Here is a 27,104-nt window from a genome sequence, read left to right as displayed (position 1 = left end):
TCAGTTTAATCCTATTCACTATACCAGTATCATGTAAGTCGGTATGGCTCATTATTTCAGTATCACATATTACAGTATAATTCTCAGTTCCTGATTTAAATTCCTGAATGTTGAACACCTGCATTTGGGCCTGAGGCTGCAGTTTATGCTTTATGCATTTTGGACCTGAGGTCGTAGTTATGTATACGTATACTTGGGCCCGAGGCCGCAGTTGTGCACATATATATATATACATATTGGGCCTAAGGCCGCAGTTTTAATATTCAGTTAAATAGGTCGTTCATCATTTAGAAGAGGGAGTATTCCCATCCTTACTTCCTTGTTCAGTTATCAGTTTATCAACTAGCAGTTCAGTTTCAGTTTCAGTGTTGACAGTTCTTTTGTTCAGCTATTTTACATACCAGTACAATTCAAATGTACTGACGCCCTTTTTTTCTCGGGGCATGCATCTCGCGATGCAGGTAATGATTTTCAGGTTGATGATACTGCTTGCTAGGACATCTCGTATCAGCTATTGGTGAGCCCCAGTCTTTCGGGGCCTTGTCTCTCTTTTGTTTTAGCCATTATAGTATTTTAGTTAATAAGGTATACCAGGGACCTTGTTCCGGTAAACAGTTAGCATTTTCAGTATTCTTAGAGCCTTCGCAGACTATAACCCAGTCAGTGAGATATTAGAAGGTTTTCATGTGTTAGCCTTGTCGGCTACTTGTTTATGCTTGCAGACCTTTCAGTATTTTCCGCATCTATGATATTTCTGTCACGACCCAAACTGGAGGGCCATGACTAGCACCCGACCATACTTATCGAGCACCAACGAACATTTCATTTACCCTTCATTATTATCTTTTAGGGCTGACGAGATCAATATAAATGGTAGACCTGGATCTTGGACAACCAGCAATAAAATATGACGGCATGAACATACATAGCAGGGGATGACCAGACAATCAAGAAACTACATATAAGGTATGAGCTACCACGCTACTATGAAAGACTATACAACAAAAACTAGCCGATAAGGCATACCAAACTATACATGAGTGGACACCTGTCTATGAGCCTCTAAAGGAACATAAGTGCTGCAACATAGCCGGAACAGGGCCCCGACATACCCATAATGTCTATAACAAAAATGCATACCAAGACCAAGGCAAGTCCGGAGAAGGGATCTCGCCAATCACCGCTGAACTGGACAGCCTACTGTGGTGGGGGAGCTGCACCTGCCTGTCTATCAGGACCTGCAGCATGACATGCAGCGTCCACAAATAAAAGGACGTCAGTACGAATAAAGTACTGAGTATGTAAGGCAGGGAACCATAAATACGATCAGTAATGTAAGCAAGGATAGAGAATATACAACCTGTAACATTTTAGTACCTCTGAGGGCTACTTACATGAAATGCATGATACATATGTATAAATACATAAACCCTTAAAACATTCGCCTCTGTGGGCATCATCATCATCATATCGTACCCGGCCATAATAGGCTCGGTAAAAAAACGTACCCGGCCATCATAAGGCTCGGTAGAATCGTACCCGGCCACGTGGAGCTCAGTAAAACCCAACTGATCAGTGGTTGCACAATAGGTGCCGTACCCGGCCAACTATAGCGTGGCTCGGTAGAGTAAAATAGATACATATATATAATGCATGCTCGACTCATGGAATCACATTCTAAACCTTTCGGAGTGACATAAGGTCGGTATCCTCAGTACACATTATTAGGACTAACTCTTCACTATGAACCTTATAAGAATCAAGAAGCACCAACAACATTGATAACATAAGAATAAGAGAAGCAACATTAACATCAATCGTTCCATAAGAGGGAAAACAATGTAAGTACTGCTAGCTTCTAAGAGTAGAGTATCTTGGAAGCTCGTTCATTACATTATGTACAATCGGAGTCGTGCAAAAGAAGGAAAGGGATAGCCTCACATACCTTGTATATACTTCCCCAATCTCAAGCTATGCAATTGTCAAAACTCCTTAGTCTACAATAAGAGAAACAATACTATCGTTATCATTTAAGCGTCATAACTATTATGTATCGACCACAGCCTATTTTACGATGAAACGGATAGCACCTCCCCTATATATATGACCTCACACCATTCAAAACAGTCACCAAACAGCCCAAACAACATCAATAATAAACATATTGAGCCTCCCAAAATAGTCCACACACAGCCTAATCACTCCATACATACGACGACCACCGTAGTCGTGTCAAATAACCTGGAAATGTTACGAATAACTATCAGCCCATAACACTACATATATATGGTGTTTCTACACACCCTTCCTCCTCCAAAACTCCACAAAACAGTAGTAAAATACGCAGCCCAACAGCAACGCAAAACAGTCCACAAAACAATAACATTACTTCCAAGCCTTTCGGTATATATTTCACAAGTTCTAGCTTCAATGACTTAGCCGCAACTTGGATAATCTTAAATACATATAGAGTAAGAGGTTCCTTACCTTTATACAGAAATAACAACTCCAATTTGACCTTAAATTTCCATGAAATATCCCTCCAATGCTGCCACAACAACAAAAAACGAAACTAGCGATCAATTAGTGTTTTTCGGCACTAGAATCACTTTAGAAGGCTTGAAATCACCTAGGATTGATATTAAGAACATGAGGGAGTATTTACAGAACATAAAACCTTTAAAACAACCTCCCACACGAGCTGGAACGACACAAAAATGAGCAACAACAAGAAGAACAAGAGACTTACTAGCGCCACGGAATTCCCGACACTTGATTTGTGTTGTTTGCCCCTTTTTGGGTCTTGAATCTTGAGAGAACCTTGAGAGGATGTTCCTAGGGTTCTAAGGTCTGAAAATAGTGAGAAGAAATGACTTAAAACAGGTTGGAGGCATCCTATATAGGTCCAAATATCTTAAACCGCCTTAGTGGGCCCAATAGAGAGGTGCTTGGCGCAGTCTCGCGAAAACACGAGTATATCTCTACTCCGAGATCGTATCGATGAACAGTTTAATGTGTTGGAAACTAGACTAATAGATATTTAATTTTGTTGGTAGATCACCCCGTAATTCCTTGTAAATTAGGAGAAAAAGTTAGAAACATTTGACCTAATGTTTAAATAAAATTATGAACCTAAGTTGCGACAACTTTTGTCGACTTTTGTTTCATAACTCGTTTGACTTCAAGACTTATGATCCGGATATTATATGATTAAAATACCTTAATAAATGAACTCTTGAGTATATTAAGCACCGCTAGATTACTTGAAAATACAAGTTACAACATCCTTGATTCATTTAACTTCTAATACTTGTTAATCACCCTTATACACTCTTGTATCACTTAAGACCAATAGGATTGACTTCTTATCATCTCAAAGATAATTCCTTCTTGGATTGAACTAACACATGTGGATATGGGTTGTAACAATTTCAGTCAGACTCTTTAGTAGATTATCATGTTTTACATTTACCTCTAGCTCATAGTTATACCACATGTTGATCCAGCCATGCAGTTGGTTCGCTCAGTCACATGCAGTTAGGCACCGAATGCCATGTTACGCCCAGACCATGGTTCGGGGCGTGACAAAGCTTGGTATCAGAGCCCCATGTTCAAGAGTCCTAGGAAGCCTACGAAGTCGTGTCTAGTGGGGTCTCTTTTATGTGTGTGTGCGCGCCACACATGTAAGTAGTTGACCACCAAGACATCTAGGATTGTTACAATTCTTTCATACTCTAGATTGTGCAGTTAGAGCTTTGCTTTCAGGAATCTTTCTAACCCGTGCGAATTGCATATTTCAGAAAAAATGCCTGCAAAAAGAAAGTACACCAGGAGGGCCTCAGCTACTAGCCAGGGGACCACAACTAATACTACTCAGGAGGAGGACACTCCAGCCCAGGGGGTTGCATCGGGCTCAGTGCCCAGTTCTTCAGAAATGGATATTAGGGGAGCTATCCAGTTGCTCACCCAGGTTGTTGCTAATCAGGCTCAAAGGCAGGGAACAAGTGAGGTTCATGAGACGGGTAGTTCCAGGTCTAGGGAATTCCTCAACATGAAACCTCATGTCTTTACAGGGTCTAAAAAGGATGAGGATCTGCAAAACTTCATTGATGAGGTTCAGAAGATATTTCGAGTGATGCATGCTACAGACACTGAGGCAACAGAGCTGGCTGCGTACCAGCTAAAGGATGTTGCCAACATGTGGTATGAAATATGGGAAGAGTCCCGGGGGGAGGATGCAGATCCTGCGACTTGGAAAGATTTTGCAGATGCGTTCCTCAAGCACTTTCTACCCATTGAGGTCTTGGAAGCTAAGGCTTGGAGTTTGAGAGACTTAGACAAAATGATATGAGTGTGAATGAGTACTACCTCAAGTTCGTCTCTCTGGCCAAGTATGCTCCGGAAATGGTACATGATATGAGGGCCAGAGTTAGGCGGTTTGTGTTGGGGCTTTAAGATTATTTGTTTGCTGATGCTAATATAGCTGCTCAGAATAATGACATGACCATCACTAAGATAGTTTCCTTTGTTCAAGGGAACGAATACAGGTTGAAGGAAGAAGAGCGGCTACTGAGAGAGAAGGAGAGGGAATTCAGTAAGAGAGCTAAGTCTGCAGGAAATTTCAACCATGGGGGATCTCAAGCAAGAGGCAATCTCCAGTTTTTCAAGAAATCAAAATCAGGACCTGCTCCATCTTCAGCTAGTGCACCGGTTCCGAGGATGAAGTTTAACAAGAAAGATCAGAATTTTAGAACAGCAGACTCGCAGTCACAGGCTATTGTAGGCTACAGAGTCCCTGGTTACCCTATTTGCAACACATGTGGTAAGAGGCACCCGGGGTTGTGTCGTTTGGGCAAAAATGGTTGCTTTGGGTGCGGTCAGCAGGGCCACTTCTTGAGGGATTGTCCATCAGAAAAACAGAACAATGGAGGCAACGCAGCTTAGTCCACTAATTCAGCAGCCCATCATAACTCTCAGGCCCAACAAGGGTGCGGTGCAACAAAGTCTAATAATGCAGGCGGTGGTCAAAACTGCTTGTATGCACTGGCAGACCATCGGGATACAGAGGCTCGTGGAGATGTTGTCACAGGTATGCTAACAATATTCACTTTTGATGCCTATGCTCTTATAGATCCGGGAACCACCCTATCTCATGTAACCCCATATATTGCAAAGAAATTTGGGATAGAACCAGAAAAGTTGTGTGAACCCTTTGAAGTGTCCACTATAGTTGGAGAATCAGTTATAGCAAGGTATATCTATAAGGGATGTCCAGTTAAAGTGCATCATCGTCTTACTGTAGTAGACTTAGTAGAATTGGAGACGTTAGACTTTGATGTGATCATGGGCATGGATTGGTTAGAGTCATGTTATGCCAAAGTGGGTTGTAGAACCAAAATAGTAAGTTTTGAATTTCCCGGTGAACCAGTCTTAGAATGGAAGGGTGATGCAGTAGCACCTAGGGGTAGGTTTATTTCCTATCTTAAAGCTAGAAAGATGATCTCCAAGGGATATATCTATCACCTGGTTCGAGTTAAGGATGCAGATGCTCAGATCCCCACTCTCCAGTCGGTACCAATTGTAAATGAGTTTCCAGAAGTGTTTCCCGAAGATCTCCCTGGAATTCCTCCCGATAGAGAGATTGACTTTGGAATTGATCTACTTCCAGGCACTAAGCCAATATCTATTCCGCCTTACAGAATGGCTCCAGCAGAGTTGAAAGAGTTAAAAGTCCAGTTGAAAGACCTTCTAGATAAGGGATTTATAAGGCCAAGTGTCTCACCTTGGGGCACACCGGTCTTGTTTGTCCGAAAGAAGGATGGGTCATTGCGCATGTGCATTGACTATTGTCAAATGAATAAAGTCACCATCAAGATCAAGTACCCTCTTCCCAGAATAGATGATTTATTTGATCAACTTCAGGGTGCCCAGTGTTATTCCAAGATTGACCTCAGATCGGGATACCATCAGTTGAAGGTTAAGGAAGTTGATATTCCCAAAATAGCTTTTAGGACTCGATATGGGCATTTTGAATTTTTGGTAATGTCATTCGGTTTAACGAATGCACCAGCAACTTTCATGGACCTTATGAATAAGGTCTTCAAGCCTTATCTTGATTTGTTTGTTATCGTGTTTATTGATGACATCTTGATTTATTCCCCGTAGCGAGACTGACCATGCCAGACATCTCAGATTGTGTTGCAGACACTGCAGGATCACAAGCTATATGCCAAATTTTCTAAGTGTGAATTCTGGTTAAAATCAGTAGCGTTTTTGGGCCATATCATCTCAGGGGAAGGCGTGAGGGTGGACTCTCAGAAAATAGAGGCAGTGAAGAATTGGCCTAGACCCACCTCAGTATCCGATAAAAGAAGTTTCTTGGGCCTAAGCAGAATATTATAGACGTTTCGTAGAGGGATTTTCTTCTATCTCGTCCCCTTTGACTAGATTAACTCAGAAGAAAGTCATGTTTCAATGGTCGGAAATGTGCGAGAAAAGTTTTGAGGAGTTAAAGAAGAGATTGACTTCAGCTCCAGTGCTGACACTACCAGAAGGAACCAAAGGGTTCGTTGTCTATTGTGATGCTTCAGGGGTTGGTCTTGGGTGTGTATTAATGTAGCACGGTAAAGTCATAGCCTACGCGTCGAGATAGCTCAAGGCTCACGAGAAGAATTATCCGACTCATGACCTTGAATTAGCAGCTGTGGTGTTCGCGTTTAAGATCCGGCGCCATTATTTGTATGGGGTAAATGTTGACTTTTTTACAGATCACAAGAGTCTCCAATATATCTTCAAGGAAAGAGAGTTAAATCTACGTTAGAGAAGGTGGCTCGAATTACTTAAGGATTACGATGTTGATATCCTCTATCATCCGGGGAAAACATAGACATAGGGTCTGCATTCCCTAGTCGCCTTTTGCCCACATTAGGGCTCCAATGCCAGCGTTGAGATTTTGGACATAGGGCCTCCATTCCCAAGTCGCCTTTTGCCAACATTAGAGCTTCAATCCTTGAGTTGAGATTTTTGACATAGGGCCTCCATTCCCTAGTCGCCTTTTTGCCAACATTATGGCTGCAATCCCTGAGTTGAGATTTTAGTCATAGGGCCTCCATTCCCTAGTCACCTTTTTGCTAACATTATGGCTCCAATCCTTGAGTTGAGATTTTTAGACATAGAGACTCCATTCCCTAGTTGCGATTTTGCCAACATTAGGGCTCAGAACCCTAAGTTGATATTTTTAGACATAGGGCCTCCATTTCCTAGACGCCGTTTTGCTAACAATAGGGCTCCAATCCCTAAGTTGAGATTTTAGACATAAGGCCTCCATTCCCTTGTCACCTTTTGCTAACTTTAGGGCTCCAATCCCTGAGTTGAGATTTTTATACATAGGGCCTCCATTCCCATGTCACCGTTTGCCAACATTAGGGCTCCAATACTTGAGTTGAAATTTTAGACATAGGGCCTCCATTCCATAGTCACCGTTTTTCCAACATAATGGCTCCAATCCCTGAGTTGAGATTTTTAGACATAGAGCCTCCATTCCCTAGTCTCCTTTTTGCCAACATTAGGGCTCAGATCCCTAAGTTGAGATTTTTAGAAATAGGGCCTCCATTCCCTAGACGCCGTTTTGCCAACATTATGGCTCAAATGCCAGAGTTAAGATTTCGGACATAGGGTCTCCATTCCCTAGTCGCCTTTTTGCCAACTTTAGGGATTCAATCCTTGAGTTGAGATTTTTGACATAGAGCCTCCATTCCCTAGTCACCTTTTTGCCAACATTACGGCTCAGATCCATAAGTTGAGATTTTTGACATAGGACCTCCATTCTCTAGTCACCTTTTGCCAACATTTGTGCTCCAATCCCTGAGTTGAGATTTCGGACATAGGGCCTACATTCCCTAGTCGCCTTTTGCCAATATTAGGGCTCCAATCCCTGAGTTGAGATTTTAGACATAGGGCCTCCATTCCCTAGTCGCCTTTTTGCCAACATTACGACTCCAATCCCTAAGTTTAGATTTTAGACATAGGGCCTCCATTCCCTAGTCGCCTTTTGCCTACATTAAGGCTCTAATCCCTGAGTTGAGATTTTAGACATAGGGTATCCATTCCCTAGTCGCATTTTGTCAACATTAGGGCTCCAATCCCTGAGTTGAGATTTTAGACATAGGGCCTCCAATTCCTAGTTGCCGTTTTGCTAATATTACGGCTCCAATCCTTGATTTGAGATTTTAGACATAAGGCCTCAATTCCCTATTTGTCGTTTTGCCAACATTACGGCTGCAATCCCTGAGTTGAGATTTTAGATATAGGGCCTCTATTCCCTAGTCGCCTTTTTGCCAACATTAGGGCTCCAATCCTTGATTGAGATTTTTAGACATAGAGCTTCCATTCTCTAGTTGCCTTTTTGTCAACATTAGGGCTTAGATCCCTAAGTTGAGATTTTTAGACATAGGGCCTCCATTCCCTAGTCGCCGTTTTGCCAACATTATGACTCCAATCCCTGAGTTGAGATTTTAGACATAGGGCATTCATTCCCTAGTCGCCTTTTTGCCAATTTTTGGGCTTCAATCCCTGAGTTGAGATTTTTAGACATAGAGCCTCCATTCCCTAGTCGCCTTTTTGCCAATATTAGGGCTCAGATCCCAAAGTTGATCTTTTTAGACATAGGTTCTCCATTCCCTAGTCTTCTTTTCCCCACATTAGGGCTCCAATGCCAACGTTGATATTTTGGACATAGGGCCTCCATTCCCAAGTCGCCTTTTTGCCAACATTATGGCGGCAATCCCTAAGTTGAGATTTTAGACATAGGGCCTCCATTCCCTAGTCGCCTTTTTGCCAATTTTAGGGCTTCAATCCCTGAGTTGAAATTTTTAACCATAAAGCCTCCATTCCCTAGTCGCCTTTTGCCAACATTAGGGCTCCAATCCCTGTGTTGAGATTTTAGACATAGGGCCTCCATTTCCAAGTCGCCTTTTTGCAAACATTACTGCTCCAATCCCTGAGTTGAGATTTTAGACATCTTCATTCCCTTGTCGCCTTTTGCCAACTTTAGGGCTCCAATCCCTGAGTTGAGATTTTAAGACATAGGGCCTCCATTCCCTAGTCGCCTTTTGCCAACATTAGGGCTCCAATGCTTGAGTTGAAATTTTAGACATAGGGCCTCCATTCCCTAGTCACCGTTTTGCCAACATAATGGCTCCAATCCCCGAGTTAAGATTTTAGACATAAGGTCTCCATTCCCTAGTCGGCTTTTTGCTAACATTATTGCTCCAATCCCTGAGTTGAGAATTTTATACATTGAGCCTCCATTCTCTAGTCTCCTTTTTGCCAACATTAGGGCTCAGATCCTAAAGTTGAGATTTTTAGAAATAGGGCCTCCATTCCCTAGTCGCCTTTTGCCAACATTAGGGCTCCAATGCCAGATAGGAGATTTTGGACATAGGGCCTCCATTTCCTAGTCGCCTTTTGCCATTATTAGGGCGCCAATCCCTGAGTTGAGATTTTAGATATAGGACCTCCAGTCCCTAGTCGCCTTTTTGCCAACATTACGGCTCCAATCCCTATGTTGAGATTTTAGACATAGGGCCTCCATTCCCTAGTTGCCTTTTGCCAACAATAAGGCTCCAATCCCTGAGTTGAGATTTTAGACATAGGGCCTGCATTCCCTAGTCGCATTTTGTTAACATTAGGGCTCCAATCCCTGAGTTGAGATTTTAGACATTGGGCCTCCATTTCCTAGTCGCCTTTTTGCTAACATTACGGCTCCAATCCCTGAGTTGAAATTTTAGACATAGGACCTCCATTCCCTAGTCGCCGTTTTGCCAACATTACGGCTCCAATCCTTGAGTTGATATATTAGATATAGGGCCTCGATTCCCTAGTCGGCTTTTTGCCAACATTAGGGATCTAATCCTTGAGTTGAGATTTTTAGACATAGAGCCTCCATTCCCTAGTCGCCTCTTTGCCAACATTATTGCTCAGATCCCTAAGTTGAGATTTTTAGACATAGGGCCTCCATTCCCTAGTCACCGTTTTGCCAACATTATGACTTCAATCCCTGAATTGAGATTTTAGACATAGGGCCTCCATTACCTAGTCGTCTTTTTTCCAACCTTAGGGCTTCAATCTCTGAGTTGAGATTTTTAGACATAGAGTCTCCATTCCCTAGTCGTCTTTTTGCCAACATTAGGGCTCAGATCCCTAAGTTGATCTTTTTAGACATTGGGCCACCTTTCCCTAGTCGCCTTTTGCCCACATTAGGGCTCCAATGCCAGCGTTGAGATTTTGGACATAGGGCCCCCATTCACAAGTCGCCTTTTGCCAACATTAGGGTTTCAAACCCTGAGTTGAGATTTTTGACATAGGGCCTCCATTCCCTAGTCTCCTTTTTCCCAACATTACGGCTGCAATCCCTGAGTTGAGATTTTAGACATAGGGCATCCATTCCCTAGTCGCCTTTTTGCCAACTTTAGGGCTTCAATCCTTGAGCTGAGATTTTTAGACATTGAGCCTCCCTTCCCTAGTCGCCTTTTGCAGACATTATGGATGCAATCCCTGAGTTGAGATTTTAGACATAGGGCCTCCATTCCCTAGTCGCCTTTTTGCCAACTTTAGGGATTCAATCCCTGAGTTGAGATTTTTAGACATAGGGCCTCCATTCCCTAGTCGCCTTTTGCTAACATTAGGGCTCCAATGCTTGAGTTGAAATTTTAGACATAGGGTCTCCATTCCCTAGTCGCCTTTTTGCTAACATTATTGCTCCAATCCCTGAGTTGAGATTTTTATACATAGAGCCTCCATTCTCTAGTCTCCTTTTTGCCAACATTAGGGCTCAGATCCCAAAGTTGAGATTTTTAGAAATAGGGCCTCCATTCCCTAGTCGCCTTTTGCCAACATTAGGGCTCCAATGCCAGAGTTGAGATTTTGGACATAGGGCCTCCATTTCCTAGTCGCCTTTTGCCATTATTAGGGCGCCAATCCCTGAGTTGAGATTTTAGATATAGGACCGCCATTCCCTAGTCGCCTTTTTGCCAACATTACGGCTCCAATCCCTATGTTGAGATTTTAGACATAGGGCCTCCATTCCCTAGTTGCCTTTTGCCAACATTAAGGCTCCAATCCCTGAGTTGAGATTTTAGACATAGGGCCTCCATTTCCTAGTCGCCTTTTTGCTAACATTACGGCTCCAATCCCTGAGTTGCGATTTTAGACATAGGACCTCCATTCCCTAGTCGCCGTTTTGCCAACATTACGGCTCCAATCCCTGAGTTGAGATTTTAGATATAGGGCCTCGATTCCCTAGTCGCCTTTTTGCCAACATTATGACTCTAATCCTTGAGTTGAGATTTTTAGACATAGAGCCTCCATTCCATAGTCGCCTCTTTGCCAACATTTGTGCTCAGATCCCTAAGTTGAGATTTTTAGACATAGGGCCTCCATTCCCTAGTCACTGTTTTGCCAACATTATGACTCCAATCCCTGAGTTGAGATTTTAGACATAGGGCCTCCATTACCTAGTCGTCCTTTTTCCAACTTTAGGGCTTCAATCCCTGAGTTGAGATTTTTAGACATAGAGCCTCCATTCCCTAGTCGCTTTTTGCCAACATTACGGCACAAATCCCTAAGTTGATCTTTTAAACATTGGGCCACCATTCCCTAGTCGCCTTTTGCCCACATTAGGGCTCCAATGTCAGCGTTGAGATTTTGGACATAGGGCCTCCATTTCCAAGTCGCCTTTTGCCAACATTAGGGCTTCAATCCCTGAGTTCAGATTTTTGACATAGGGCCTCCATTCCCTAGTCGCCTTTTTCCCAACTTTACGGCTGCAATCCCTGAGTTGAGATTTTAGACATAGGGCCTCCATTACCTAGTCTCCTTTTTGCCAACTTTAGGGTTTCAATATCTGAGTTGAGATTTTTAAACATAGGGCATCCATTCCCTATTCGCCTTTTTCCCAACATTACGGTTGCAATCCCTGAGTTGAGATTTTAGATATAGGGCCTCTATTCCCTAGTCGCCTTTTTGCCAACATTATGGCTCCAATCCTTGATTGAGATTTTTAGACATAGAGCCTCCATTCTCTACTTGCCTTTTTGCCAACATTAGGGCTTAGATCCCTAAGTTGAGATTTTTAGACATAGGGCCTCCATTCCCTAGCCGTCGTTTTGCCAACATTATGACTACTATCCCTGAGTTGAGATTTTAGACATAGGGCATCCATTCCCTAGTCGCCTTTTTGCCAACTTTAGGGCTCCAATCCCTGAGTTGAGATTTTAGACATAGGGCCTCCATTCCCTAGTCGCCTTTTGCCAACATTAGGGCTCCAATGCCAGAGTTGAGATTTTGGACATAGGGCCTCCATTTCCTAGTCGCCTTTTGCCATTATTAGGGCGCCAATCCCTGAGTTGAGATTTTAGATATAGGACCGCCATTCCCTAGTCGCCTTTTTGCCAACATTACGGCTCCAATCCCTATGTTGAGATTTTAGACATAGGGCCTCCATTCCCTAGTTGCCTTTTGCCAACATTAAGGCTCCAATCCCTGAGTTGAGATTTTAGACATAGGGCCTCCATTTCCTAGTCGCCTTTTTGCTAACATTACGGCTCCAATCCCTGAGTTGCGATTTTAGACATAGGACCTCCATTCCCTAGTCGCCGTTTTGCCAACATTACGGCTCCAATCCCTGAGTTGAGATTTTAGATATAGGGCCTCGATTCCCTAGTCGCCTTTTTGCCAACATTATGACTCTAATCCTTGAGTTGAGATTTTTAGACATAGAGCCTCCATTCCATAGTCGCCTCTTTGCCAACATTTGTGCTCAGATCCCTAAGTTGAGATTTTTAGACATAGGGCCTCCATTCCCTAGTCACTGTTTTGCCAACATTATGACTCCAATCCCTGAGTTGAGATTTTAGACATAGGGCCTCCATTACCTAGTCGTCCTTTTTCCAACTTTAGGGCTTCAATCCCTGAGTTGAGATTTTTAGACATAGAGCCTCCATTCCCTAGTCGCTTTTTGCCAACATTACGGCACAAATCCCTAAGTTGATCTTTTAAACATTGGGCCACCATTCCCTAGTCGCCTTTTGCCCACATTAGGGCTCCAATGTCAGCGTTGAGATTTTGGACATAGGGCCTCCATTTCCAAGTCGCCTTTTGCCAACATTAGGGCTTCAATCCCTGAGTTCAGATTTTTGACATAGGGCCTCCATTCCCTAGTCGCCTTTTTCCCAACTTTACGGCTGCAATCCCTGAGTTGAGATTTTAGACATAGGGCCTCCATTACCTAGTCTCCTTTTTGCCAACTTTAGGGTTTCAATATCTGAGTTGAGATTTTTAAACATAGGGCATCCATTCCCTATTCGCCTTTTTCCCAACATTACGGTTGCAATCCCTGAGTTGAGATTTTAGATATAGGGCCTCTATTCCCTAGTCGCCTTTTTGCCAACATTATGGCTCCAATCCTTGATTGAGATTTTTAGACATAGAGCCTCCATTCTCTACTTGCCTTTTTGCCAACATTAGGGCTTAAATCCCTAAGTTGAGATTTTTAGACATAGGGCCTCCATTCCCTAGCCGTCGTTTTGCCAACATTATGACTACTATCCCTGAGTTGAGATTTTAGACATAGGGCATCCATTCCCTAGTCGCCTTTTTGCCAACTTTAGGGCTCCAATCCCTGAGTTGAGATTTTTAGACATAGAGCCTCCATTCCCTAGTCTCCTTTTTGCCAACATTAGGGCTCAGATCCCTAAGTTGAAATTTTTAGAAATAGGGCCTCCATTCCCAAGACGCTGTTTTGCCAACATAATGGCTCAAATGCCAGAGTTGAGAGTTCAGACATAGGGCCTCCATTCCCTAGTCGCCTTTTTGCCAACTTTAGGGATTCAAACCTTGATTTGAGATTTTTAGACATAGAGCCTCCATTCCCTAGTCACCATTTTGCCAACATTACGGCTAAGATCCCTAAGTTGAGATTTTTGACTTAGGGCCACCATTCCCTAGTCACCTTTTGCCAACATTAGGGCTCCAATCCCTGAGTTGAGATTTCGGACATATGGCCTCCATTCCCTAGTCGCCTTTTGCCAATATTAGAGCTCCAATCCCTGAGTTGAGATTTTAGACATATGGCCTCCATTCCCTAGTCGCCTTTTTGCCAACATTACGGCTCCAATCCCTGAGTTGAGATTTTAGATATAGGGCCTCCATTCCCTAGTCACCTTTTTGCCAATATTAGGGCTCCAATCCTTGATTGAGATTTTTAGACATAGAGCCTCCATTCTGTAGTCGCCTTTTTGCCAACATTAGGGCTCTGATCCCTAAGTTGAGATTTTTAAGCATAGGGCCTCCATTCCCTAGTCGCCGTTTTGCCAACATTATGACTCCAATCCCTGAGTTGAGATTTTTGACATAGGGCATCCATTCCCTAGTCGCCTTTTTGCCAACTTTAGGGCTTCAATCTCTGAGTTGAGATTTTAAGACATAGAGACTCCATTACCTTGTCGCCTTTTTGCCAACATTAGGGCTCAGATCCCTAAGTTAATCTTTTTAGTCATAAGGTCTCCATTCCCTAGTCGCCTTTTGCCCACATTAGGGCTCCAATGCCAGCGTTGAGATTTTGGACATAGGGCCTCCATTCCCAAGTCGCCTTTTGCCAACATTAGGGCTTCAATCCTTGAGTTGAGATTTTTAACATAGGGCCTCCATTCCCTAGTCGCCTTTTTGCCAATATTATGGCTGCAATCCCTGAGTTGAGATTTTAGACATAGGGCCTCCATTCCCTAGTCGCCTGTTTGCCAACTTTACGGCTTCAATCCCTGAGTTGAGATTTTTAAACATAGAGCCTCCATTCCCTAGTCACCGTCTTGCCAACATAATGGCTCCAATCCCTAAGTTGAGATTTTAGACTTAGGGTCTCTATTCCCTAGTCGCCTTTTGCTAACATTATATCTCCAATCCCTGAGTTGAGATTTTTAGATATAGAGCCTCCATTCCCTAGTCTCCTTTTTGCCAACATTAGGGCTCAGATCCCAAAGTTGAGATTTTTAGAAATAGGGCCTCCATTTCCTAGTCGCATTTTGCCAACATTAGGCTCCAATGCTAGAGTTGAGATTTTGGATATAGGGCCTCCATTTCCTAGTCGCCTTTTGCCATTATTAGGGCGCCAATCCCTGAGTTGAGATTTTAGATATAGGACCTCCATTCCCTAGTCGCCTTTTTTCCAACATTACGGCTCCAATCCCTATGTTGAGATTTTAGACATAGGGCCTCCATTCCCTAGTCGCCTTTTGCCAACATTAAGGCTCCAATCCTTGAGTTGAGATTTTAGACATAGGGCCTCCATTTCCTAGTCGTCTTTTTGCTAACATTACGGCTCCAATCCCTGAGTTGAGATTTTAGACATAGGATCTCCATTCCCTAGTCGCCGTTTTGCCAATATTACCGCTCCAATCCCTGAGTTGAGATTTTAGATATAGGGCCTCGATTCCCTAGTCGCCTTTTTGCCAACATTAGGTCTCCAATCCTTGAGTTGAGATTTTTAGACATAGAGCCTCCATTCCCTAGTCGCCTCTTTGCCAACATTAGTACTCAGATCCCTAAGTTGAGATTTTTAGACATAGGGCCTCCATTCCCTAGTCGCCGTTTTGCCAACATTATGTCTCCAATCCCTGAGTTGATATTTTAGACATAGGGCCTCCATTACCTAGTCGTCTTTTTTCCAACTTTAGGGCTTCAATCCCTGAGTTGAGATTTTTAGACATAGAGACTCCATTCCCTAGTCCCCTTTTTGCCAACATTAGGGCTCAGATCCCTAAGTTGATCTTTTTAGACATTGGGCCACCATTCCCTAGTCGCCTTTTGCCCACATTAGGGCTCCAATGTCAGCGTTGAGATTTTGGACATAGGGCCTCCATTCCCAAGTCGCCTTTTGCCAACATTAGGAATCTAATACCTGAGCTGAGATTTTAGACATATGGCCTCCATTCCCTAGTCGCCTTTTGCCAACGTTAGGGCTCCATTCCCTGAGCTGAGATTTTAGACATAAGGCCTCCATTCCCTAGTCGCCTTTTGCCAACTTTAGGGATCCAATCCCTGAGTTGAGATTTTTAGACATAGGGCCACCATTCTCTAGTCGCCTTTTTGCCTACATTAGGGCTCCAATCCCTAAGCTGAGATTTTTAGAAATATGGCCTCCATTCCCTAGTCGCCTTTTGCCAACATTAGGGCTCTAATGCTTGAGTTGAAATTTTAGACATCGGGCCTTCATTCCCTAGTCACCGTTTTGCCAACATAATGGCTCCAATCCCTGAATAGAGATTTTAGACATAGGGTCTCCATTCCCTAGTCGCCTTTTTGCCAACATTAGGGATCCAATCCTTGAGTTGAGATTTTTAGACATAGAGCCTCTATTCTATAATCGCCTTTTTGCCAACATTTGGGCTCCAATCCCTAAGTTGAGATTTTTAGACATAGAGCCTCTATTCTATAATCGCCTTTTTGCCAACATTAGGGCTCCAATCCCTGAGTTGAGATTTTAGACATAGGTCCTCCATTCCCTAGTCGCCTTTTGCCAATATTAGGGCTCCAATCCCTGAGTTGTGATTTTAGACATAAGGCCTCCATTCCCTAGTCACCGTTTTGCCAACATAATGGCTCCAATCCCTGAGTTGAGATTTTAGACATAGGGCCTCAATTCCCAAGTCACCTTTTTGCCAACTTTACGGCTTCAATCCTTGAGTTGAGATTTTTAGACATAAAGACTCCATTCCCTAGTCGCCTTTTTTCCAACAGTAGGGCTCAGATCCCTATGTTTAGCTTTTTATACATTGGGCCTCCATTCCCTAGTCGCCTTTTGCCCACATTAGGGCTCCAATGCCAGCGTTGAGATTTTGGACATAGGGCCTCCATTCCCTAGTCGCCTTTTGCCAACTTTAGGACTCTAATCCCTGAGCTGAGATTTTAGACATATGCCCTCCATTCCCTAGTCGCCTTTAGACATAAGGCCTCGATTCCGTAGTGTCCTTTTGCCAATTTTAGGGCTCCAATCCCTGAGTTGAGATTTTTAGACGTAGGGCCACCATTCTCTAGTCGCCTTTTTGCCTACATTAGGGCTCCAATCCCTAAGCTGAGATTTTTAGAAATATGGCCTCCATTCCCTAGTCGCCTTTTGCCAACATTAGGGCTCTAATGCTTGAGTTGAAATTTTAGACATCGGGCCTTCATTCCCTAGTCACCGTTTTGCCAACATAATGGCTCCAATCCGTGAATAGAGATTTTAGACATAATGTCTCCATTCCCTAGTCGCCTTTTTGCCAACATTAGGGATCCAATCCTTGAGTTGAGATTTTTAGACATAGAGCCTCTATTCTATAATCGCCTTTTTGCCAACATTTAGGCTCCAATCCCTAAGTTGAGATTTTTAGACATAGGGCCTCCATTCCCTAGTCGCCTTTTGCCAACATTAGGGCTCCAATCCCTAAGTTGAGATTTTAGACATAGGGCCTCCATTCCCTAGTCGCCTTTTGCCAATATTAGGGCTCCAATCCCTGAGTTGTGATTTTAGACATCGGGCCTCCATTCCCTAGTCACCGTTTTGCCAACATAATGGCTCCAATCCCTGAGTTGAGATTTTAGACATAGGGCCTCTATTCCCTAGTCGCCTTTTTGCTAACATTATGGCTCCAATCCTTGAGTTGAGCTTTTTAGACATAGAGACTCCATTCCCTAGTTGCGATTTTGCCAACATTAGGGCTCAGAACCCTAAGTTGATATTTTTAGACATAGGGCCTCCATTTCCTAGACGCCGTTTTGCAAACATTATGGCTCCAATGCTAGAGTTTAGATTTTGGACATAGGGCCTCCATTCCCTAGTCGCCTTTTGGCCAACTTTAGAGATTCAATGCTTGAGTTGAGATTTGTAGACATAGAGCCCCCATTCCCTATTCGCCTTTTTTCCAACATTACGGCTCAGATCCCTAAGTTGAGATTTTAGACATAGGGCCTCCATTCCCTAATCACCTTTTTCCAACATTATGGCTCCAATCCCTGAGTTGAGATTTTTAGACATAGAGACACAATTCCCTAGTCGCCTTTTTGCCAACATTAGGGCTCAGAACCCTAAGTTGATATTTTTAGACATAGGGCCTCCATTTCCTAGACGCCGTTTTGCCAACATTATGGCTCCAATGCCAGAGTTGAGATTTCGGACATAGGGCCTCTATTCCCTAGTAGCCTTTTTGCCAACTTTAGGGATTCAATCCTTGAGTTGAGATTTTTAGACATAGAGCCTCCATTCCCTAGTCGCCTTTTTGCCAACATTACGGCTCAGATCCCTAAGTTGAGATTTTAGACATAGGGCCTCCATTCCCTAGTCGCCTTTTTGCCATCATTACGGCTCCAATCCCTAAGTTGAGATTTTAGACATAGGGCCTCCATTCCCTAGTCGCATTTAGTCAACATTATGGCTCCAATCCCTAAGTTGAGATTTTAGACATATGGCCTCTATTTCCTAGTCGCCGTTTTGCTAATATTACGGCTCCAATCCCTTAGTTGAGATTTTAGACATAGGGCCTCCATTCCCTAGTCGTCGTTTTGCCAACATTACGGTTCCAATCCTTGAGTTGAGATTTTAGATATAGGGCCTCCATTCCCTAGTCGCCTTTTTGCCAACATTAGGGCTCCAATCCTTGAGTTGAGATTTTTAGACATATAGCCTCCATTCCCTAGTCGCCTTTTTGCCAACATTAGGGCTTAGATCCCTAAGTTGAGATTTTTAGACATAGGGACTCCATTTCCTAGTCGCCGTTTTTCCAACATTATGACTCCAATCCCCTAGTTGAGATTTTAAACATAGGGCATCCATTCCCTAGTCACCTTTTTGCCAACTTTAGGGTTTCAATCCCTGAGTTGAGATTTTTAGACATAAAGCCTCCATTCCCTAGTCTCCTATTTGCCAACATTAAGGATCAGATCCCTAAGTTGATCTTTTTAGACATAGGGCCTCCATTCCCTAGTTGCCTTTTGCCCATATTAAGGCTCCAATGCCAGCGTTGAGATTTTGGACATAGGGCCTTCATTCCCAAGTCGCCTTTTGCCAACATTAGTGCTTCAATCCCTGAGTTGAGATTTTTGACATAGGACGTCCATTCCCTAGTCGCCTTTTTGCCAACTTTAGGGCTTCCATCATTGAGTTGATATTTTTAAACATAGAGCCTCCATTCCCTAGTCGCCTTTTGCCAACATTAGGGCTCCAATCCCTGTGTTGAGATTTTAGACATAGGGCCTCCATTTCCTAGTCGCCTTTTTGCTAACATTACGGCTCTAATCCCTGAGTTGAGATTTTAGACATAGGGCCTTCATTCCCTAGTCGACGTTTTGCCAACATTACGGCTCCAATCCCTTAGTTAAGATTTTAGATATAGGACCTCCATTCCCTAGTTGCCTTTTTGCCAACATTAGGGATCCAATCCTTGAGTTGAGATTTTTATACATAGAGCCTCCATTCCCTAGTCGCCTTTTGCCAACATTAGGTGTCAGATCCCTAAGTTGAGATGTTTATACATAGGGCATCCATTCCATATTCGTCATTTTTCCAACATTATGGCTCCAATCCCTGAGTTGAGATTTTAGACATAGGGCCTCCATTCCCTAGTCGCCTTTTTGCCAACCTTAGTGCTCCAATCCCTGAGTTGAGATATTTAGACATAGGGCCTCCATTTCCTAGTCGTCTTTTGCCAACATTGGGGCTCAGATCCCTAAGTTGATCTTTTTAGACATAGGGCCTCCATTCACTAGTCGCCTTTTTCCCACATTAGGGCTCCAATGCCAGCTTTGAGATTTTGGACATAGGGCCTCCGTTCCTAAGTCGCCTTTTGCCAACATTAGGGCTTCAATCCCTGAGTTGAGATTTTTGACATAGGGCCTCCATTCCCTAGTCACCTTTTTCCCAACATTACGGCTGCAATCCCTGAGTTGAGATTTTAGACATAGGGCCTACATTCCCTAGTCGCCCTTTTGCCAACTTTAGGGCTTCAATCCCTCAGTTGAGAGTTTTAAACATAGGGCCTCCATTCCCAAGTCGCCTTTAGCCAACATTAGGGCTTTAATCCCTGAGTTGAGATTTTTGACATAGGGCCTCCATTCCCAAGTTGCCGTTTTGCCAACATTACGGCTGTAATTGTTGAGTTGAGATATTAGACATAGGGCCTTCATTCCCTAGGTGCCTTTTGGCCAACTTTAGGGCTCAGATCCCTAAGTTGATCTTTTAAGACATTGGGCCACCATTCCCTAGTCGCCTTTTGCCCACATTAGGTCTCCAATGTCAGCGTTGAGATTTTGGACATAGGGCCTCCATTCCCAAGTCGCCTTTTGCCAACATTGGGGCTTCAATCCCTGAGTTGAGATTTTTGACATAGAGCTTCCATTCCATAATCGCCTTTTTGCCAACTTTAGGGCTCAGATCCCTAAGTTGAGCTTTTTAGACATAGGGCCTCTATTCCCTAATCGCCTTTTTCCAACTTTAGGGCTTCAATCTCTGAGTTGAGATTTTTAAACATAGGGCATCCATTCCCAAGTCACCTTTTGCCAACATTAGGGCTTCAATCCCTGAGTTGAGATTTTTGACATAGGGCCTCCATTCCCAAGTCGTCATTTTGCCAACATTACGGCTGCAACCCCTGAGTTGAGATATTAGACATAGGGCCTCCATTCCCTAGTCGCCTTTGGCCAACTTTAGGGCTTCAATCCTTGAGTTGAGATTTTTCTACATACAGCCTCCAATTACTAGTCGCCTTTTTGCCAACATTAGGGCTCAGATCCCTAAATGGAGATTTTTAGGCATAGGGCCTCCATTCCCTAGTCGCCGTTTTGCCAACATTATGGCTCCAATCCTTGAGTTATGATATTAGACATAGGGCCTCCATTCCCTAGTCGCCTTTTTGCCAACGTAACGGCTCCAATCCCTGAGTTGAGATTTTAGACATAGGGCCTCCATTCCCTAGTCACCTTTTGCCAACATTAAGGCTCCAATCCCTGAGTTGAGATTTTAGACATAGGGCCTCCATTCCCTAGTCGCATTTTCCCAATATTAGGGCTCCAATCCCTCAGTTGAGATTTTAGACATAGGGCCTCCATTTCCTAGTGGCCTTTTTGCCAACATTACGGCTCCAATCCCTGATTTGATATTTTAGACATAGGGCCTCCATTCCCTAGTCGCCTTTTGCCAACATTAAGGCTCCAATCCCTGAGTTGAGATTTTAGACATAGGGTCTCCATTCGCTAGTCGCATTTTGCAAACATTAGGGCTCCAATCCCTGAGTTGAGATTTTAGACATAGGGCCTTCATTTCCTAGTCGCCTTTTTGCTAAAATTACGGCTCCAATCCCTGAGTTGAATTTTAGACATGTGGCCTACATTCCCTAGTCGCCGTTTTGCCAACATTACGGCTCCAATCCCTGAGTTGATATTTTATACATAGGGCCTCCATTCCCTAGCCGCCTTTTTGCCAACATTAGGGCTCCAATCCTTGAGTTGAAATTTTTAGACATAGAGCCTCCATTCCCTGATCGCCTTTTTTCCAACATTAGGGCTCAGATCCCTAAGTTGAGATTTTTAGACATAAGGCCTCCATTCCCTAGTCACCGTTTTGCCAACATTATGACTCCAATCCCTGATTTGAGATTTTAGATATAGAGCCTCTATTCCCAAGTCGCCTTTTTGCCAACTTTACGGTTTCAATCCTTGAGTTGAGATTTTTAGACATAAAGACTTCATTCCCTAGTCGGCTTTTTTCCAACAGTAGGGCTCAGATCCCTAAGTTGAGCTTTTTATACATTGGGCCTCCATTCCCTAGTCGCCTTTTGCCCACATTAAGGTTCCAATGCCAGCGTTGAGATTTTGGAAAGAGGGTTTCCATTCCCTAGTCGCCTTTTGCCAACTTTAGGACTCTAATCCCTGAGCTGAGATTTTAGACATATGGCCTCCATTCCCTAGTCACCTTTTTCCAACGTTAGGGCTCCAATCCCTGAGCTGAGATTTTAGACATAAGGCCTCCATTCCCTAGTCACGTTTTGCCAACTTTAGGGCTCCAATCCCTGAGTTGATATTTTTAGACATAGGGCCACCATTCTCTAGTCGCCTTTTTTCCTACATTAGGGCTTCAATCCCTAAGCTGAGATTTTTAGAAATATGGCCTCCATTCCCTAGTCGCTAATTGCCAACATTAGGGCTCTAATGCTTGAGTTGAAATTTTAGACATCGGGCCTTCATTCCCTAGTCACCGTTTTGCCAACATAATGGCTCCAATCCCTGAATAGAGATTTTAGACATAGGGTCTCCATTCCCTAGTCGCCTTTTTGCCAACATTAGGGATCCAATCCTTGAGTTGAGATTTTTAGACATAGAGCCTCTATTCTATAATCGCCTTTTTGCCAACTTTAGGGCTCAGATCCCTAAGTTGAGCTTTTTAGACATATGACCTCTATTCCCTAATCGCCTTTTTCCAACATTAGGGCTCCAATGCCAGCGTTGATATTTTGGAAAGAGGGCCTCCATTCCCTAGTCGCCTTTTGCCAACATTAGGGCTCCAATCCCTGGGATCAGATTTTGGACATAAGGCCTCCATTCCCTAGTCGCCTTTTCCCAAAATTAGGGCTCCAATCCCTGAGTTGTGATTTTAGACCTAAGGCCTCCATTCCCTAGTCGCCTTTTGCCAACTTTAGGGCTCCAATCCCTGAGTTGAGATTTTTAGACATATGACCTCCATTCCCTAGTCGCCTTTTTGCCAACATTAGGATTCCAATCCCTGAGTTGAGATTTTAGACATAGGGCCTCCATTCCCTAGTCGCCTTTTGCCAATATTAGGGCTCCAATCCCTGAGTTGTGATTTTAGACCTAAGGCCTCCATTCCCTAGTCGCCTTTTGCCAACTTTAGGGCTCCAATCCCTGAGTTGAGATTTTTAGACATATGACCTCCATTCCCTAGTCGCCTTTTTGCCAACATTAGGATTCCAATCCCTGAGTTGAGATTTTAGACATAGGGCCTCCATTCCCTAGTCGCCTTTTGCCAATATTAGGGCTCCAATCCCTGAGTTGTGATCCTGAGTTGTGATTTTAGACATAGGGCCTCCATTCCCTAGTCACCGTTTTGCCAACATAATAGCTCCAATCCCTGAGTTGAGATTTTAGACATAGGGCCTCTATTCCCTAGTCGCCTTTTTGCTAACATTATGGCTCCAATCCCTGAGTTGAGATTTTTAGAAATAGAGACTCCATTCCCTAGTTACCTTTTTGCCAACATTAGGGCTCAGAACCCTAAGTTGATATTTTTAGACATAGGGCCTCCATTTCCTAGACGCCGTTTTGCCAACATTATGGATCCAATGCTATAGTTTAGATTTCGGACATAGGGTCTCCATTCCCTAGTCGCCTTTTGGCCAACTTTAGGGATTCAATCCTTGAGTTGAGATTTTTAGACATAGAGCCCCCATTCCCTAGTCTCCTTTTTCCAACATTACGGCTCAGATACTTAAGTTGAGATTTTAGACATAGGGCCTCCATTCCCTAGTCACCTTTTGCCAACATAAGGGCTACAATCCCAGAGTTGAGATTTCAGACATATGGCCTCCATTCCCTAGTCGCCTTTTGCCAATATTAGGGCTCCAATCCCTGAGTTGAGATTTTAGACATAGGGCCTCCATTCCCTAGTCGCTTTTTTGCCATAAATACGGCTCCAATCCCTAAGTTGAGATTTTAGACATAGGGCGTCCATTCCCTAGTCGCATTTTGTCAACATTAGGGCTCCAATCCCTGAGTTGAGATTTTAGACATAGGGCCTCTATTTCCTAGTCGCCGTTTTGCTAATATTACGGCTCCAATCCCTGAGTTGTGATTTTAGACATAGGGCCTCCATTCCCTAGTCGTCGTTTTGCCAACATTACGGTTCCAATCCTTGAGTTGAGATTTTAGATATAGGGCCTCCATTCCCTAGTCGCCTTTTTGCCAACATTAGGGCTCCAATCCTTGAGTTGAGATTTTTAGACATATAGCCTCCATTCCCTAGTCGCCTTTTTGCCAACATTAGGGCTTAGTTCCCTAAGTTGAGATTTTTAGACATAGGGCCTCCATTTCCTAGTCGCCGTTTTTCAACATTATGACTCCAATCCCTGAGTTGAGATTTTAAACATAGGGCATCCATTCCCTAGTCACCTTTTTGCCAACTTTAGGGTTTCAATCCCTGAGTTGAGATTTTTAGACATAAAGCCTCCATTCCCTAGTCGCCTATTTGCCAACATTAAGGATCAGATCCCTAAGTTGATCTTTTTAAACATAGGGCCTCCATTCCCTAGTTGCCTTTTGCCCACATTAAGGCTCCAATGCCAGCGTTGAGATTTGTGACATAGGGCCTTCATTCCCAAGTCGCCTTTTGCCAACATTAGTGCTTCAATCCCTGAGTTGAGATTTTTGACATAGGACGTCCATTCCCTAGTCGCCTTTTTGCCAACTTTAGGGCTTCAATCCTTGAGTTGAGATTTTTAAACATAGAGCCTCCATTCCCTAGTCGCCTTTTGCCAACATTAGGGCTCCAATCCCTGTGTTGAGATTTTAGACATTGGGCATCCATTTCCTAGTCGCCTTTTTACTAACATTACGGCTCCAATCCCTGAGTTGAGATTTTAGACATAGGGCCTTCATTCCCTAGTCGACGTTTTGCCAACATTACGGCTCCAATCCCTTAGTTGAGATTTTAGATATAGGACCTCCATTCTCTAGTTGCCTTTTTGCCAACATTAGGGATCCAATCCTTGAGTTGAGATTTTTAGACATAGAGACTCCATTCCCTAGTCACCTTTTGCCAACATTAGGGGTCAGATCCCTAAGTTGAGATTTTTATACATAGGGCATCCACTCCATATTCGTCATTTTTCCAACATTATGGCTCCAATCCCTGAGTTGAGATTTTAGACATAGGGCCTCCATTCCCTAGTCGCCTTTTTGCCAACCTTAGTGCTACAATCCCTGAGTTGAGATTTTTAGACATAGGGCCTCCATTTCCTAGTCGTCTTTTGCCAACATTGGGGCTCAGATCCCTAAGTTGATCTTTTTAGACATAGGGCCTCCATTCACTAGTCGCCTTTTGCTCACATTAGGGCTGCAATGCCAGCTTTGAGATTTTGGACATAGGGCCTCCATTCCTAAGTCGCCTTTTGCCAACATTAGGGCTTCAATCCCTGAGTTGAGATTTTTGACATAGGGCCTCCATTCCCTAGTCACCTATTTCCCAACATTACGGCTGCTGTGAGCACGTGATTTTTGTTTTCGCGACAATCACTCCAAAAAGAAACGAAAATAATAGCAATTGATCTTGTTGTACAACTTCTGGATTTTTACGTGGCATTTTGTTAATTATCTATGATTTTTGCCTATTTTTATTGAAACAAAACATAAAAAATGTGTGTCATGTTAGTTTGAACCGTAATCCGGTCATTAAACGGAAAATCATAAAATATGCATTTTGTTGTCCTGATTGTTGCTTTGGTTGATTTTACTTACTTTAAATATTTTAATATGCGTGTAATAATTACATTAAGTGTTCATTAATGGTGTTTAATTTTATTTAATGAGGCTTTGTGTTTAAGAAAAATTAGAAATAAAAAAGAAAGGGTGCAATTTGTTTTAAACAAATTTGGGCTGATTCCCCATTTCAAAATCTGAGGCCCAAACGAGCAGCCCAAGCCACCAGTCCAAACAGCCCATCTCCAGGCCACAAAAACGACGTAGTTTGACACCAAAACTACGTCGTTTCAATGCCAACCCATCTCGACCATCAAACCAAACTGATCCAACGGTCCAGATCTCTCACCCATAATCCCATTACCCGACCCGTTACCTGAACCAACCCTGACCCTTGCTAAGCCAAACGACATTGTTTCGTTTAAGCCTTCAGATCCAAGCCGTTGATCCTGATTGTTCCAACGGCTGAGATCAATCCACCAATTCCATATATAAACTTTCCTATCATACCGTGCCCCCCTATCCAAGACCCCCTCCTTCGTCCTCATCCCCTTTCCCCACGAAACCCTAGCCGCCCCCTTTCCCTTCACCATTAATCCCGGCGGCATGGACGCCGGTGACTCCCACCTTAACACCATAGGACCGCCTCACCACCCTGAACATGGATCTGTTAACCGCTTAGTTCGAATCATCCCCCAGGTTCTCGAATCTTCATTTGAAGATTCGAGCAAAACTCGAGCCACACCGATCTACCCCAGCTTCACACCAGACAGTCCCCGAACCTCCCTCGTGACCAAACCATGCTTGGTTTGGTCCGAATCTAACCATGGAAACCCAAATCCCAAATCTACCATCTATGAACCCCAGAAACCCCAGGCCTGGTCTGTGTCCGTTTGAGCTAAAGTGATTAGGGTCAAATGGACCTTAATCGAAGTGTTCTCAGCTGAGAACACTTCGATTAAAGTCCGTTCAACCCTAAGAAGGGTCTGTTCAAACACGAGCTGATTTTTCTGATTTTTCTTTCAAAGATTTTAAGGTAAGTTTGTTTTCTCTTCTTTAGTTCAGTTCGTGTGTTTGTTAAAGGTCTGTTCGTATGGCCAAACGTCTTGTTTAATTTGTGTTTTGAATTTTACCAACTGTTTTTGCACACCTTGCCTGGACCTCTGTATTTGGTCAAATGTTTCCTCATTCACCGATAATGTGTGTGTATGTAAACTGCATAAACAACTGAATTGAAATTGTTTGAGTAATCAATCCCCAAGTTAATCTCTGTTTTGACAGTGCAATCTGAACCCTTGGTGCAATACTGTTTGATTCCAATCCTTGGCTTTGATTGTATATGTTGTAATTAGTATAGTCGATTCGATACATATCGTCGAATAGTTTCAGCTGTTTGAATAATAACATTTGATCTATTTCTGTTAAGCATTGTCTGAATCAATTAGGAATTGAGTTTAGCTACTTATAATTGATGTATTTGAATCAGAAATTTGAGGATTTGTTTTGTTTAGTTGCAGTCTGAATTGGTGGCATGTGCATTTGAGCACAACATGTGCATTAAGGCCTGTTTAAAGTTTAAAATAGTTTGACAACAT

General features: G+C 43.3%; 1 protein-coding gene across 1 annotated transcript in view; it reads left to right on the top strand.

Annotated features, from left to right (window-relative positions):
- Positions 1-3,805: 3,805 nt before the first annotated feature.
- The window catches only part of LOC142176079 (uncharacterized), a 34,208-nt gene continuing 10,909 nt past the window's right edge, over positions 3,806-27,104 (top strand). The window contains exons 1-3 of the mRNA XM_075243143.1: positions 3,806-4,322; positions 4,484-4,822; positions 5,051-6,096. Of these exons, the coding sequence (XP_075099244.1) occupies positions 3,806-4,322; positions 4,484-4,822; positions 5,051-6,096 (1,902 nt within the window). The remainder of the gene's footprint in view (positions 4,323-4,483; positions 4,823-5,050; positions 6,097-27,104) is intronic.

Source organism: Nicotiana tabacum, chromosome 22 (genome assembly GCF_000715075.1).
Source record: "Nicotiana tabacum cultivar K326 chromosome 22, ASM71507v2, whole genome shotgun sequence".
Classification (NCBI taxonomy): Eukaryota; Viridiplantae; Streptophyta; class Magnoliopsida; order Solanales; family Solanaceae; genus Nicotiana; species Nicotiana tabacum.
The sequence above is the reverse complement of the archived record's forward strand: the minus strand, read 5'-3'. Positions and strand labels throughout refer to the sequence as shown.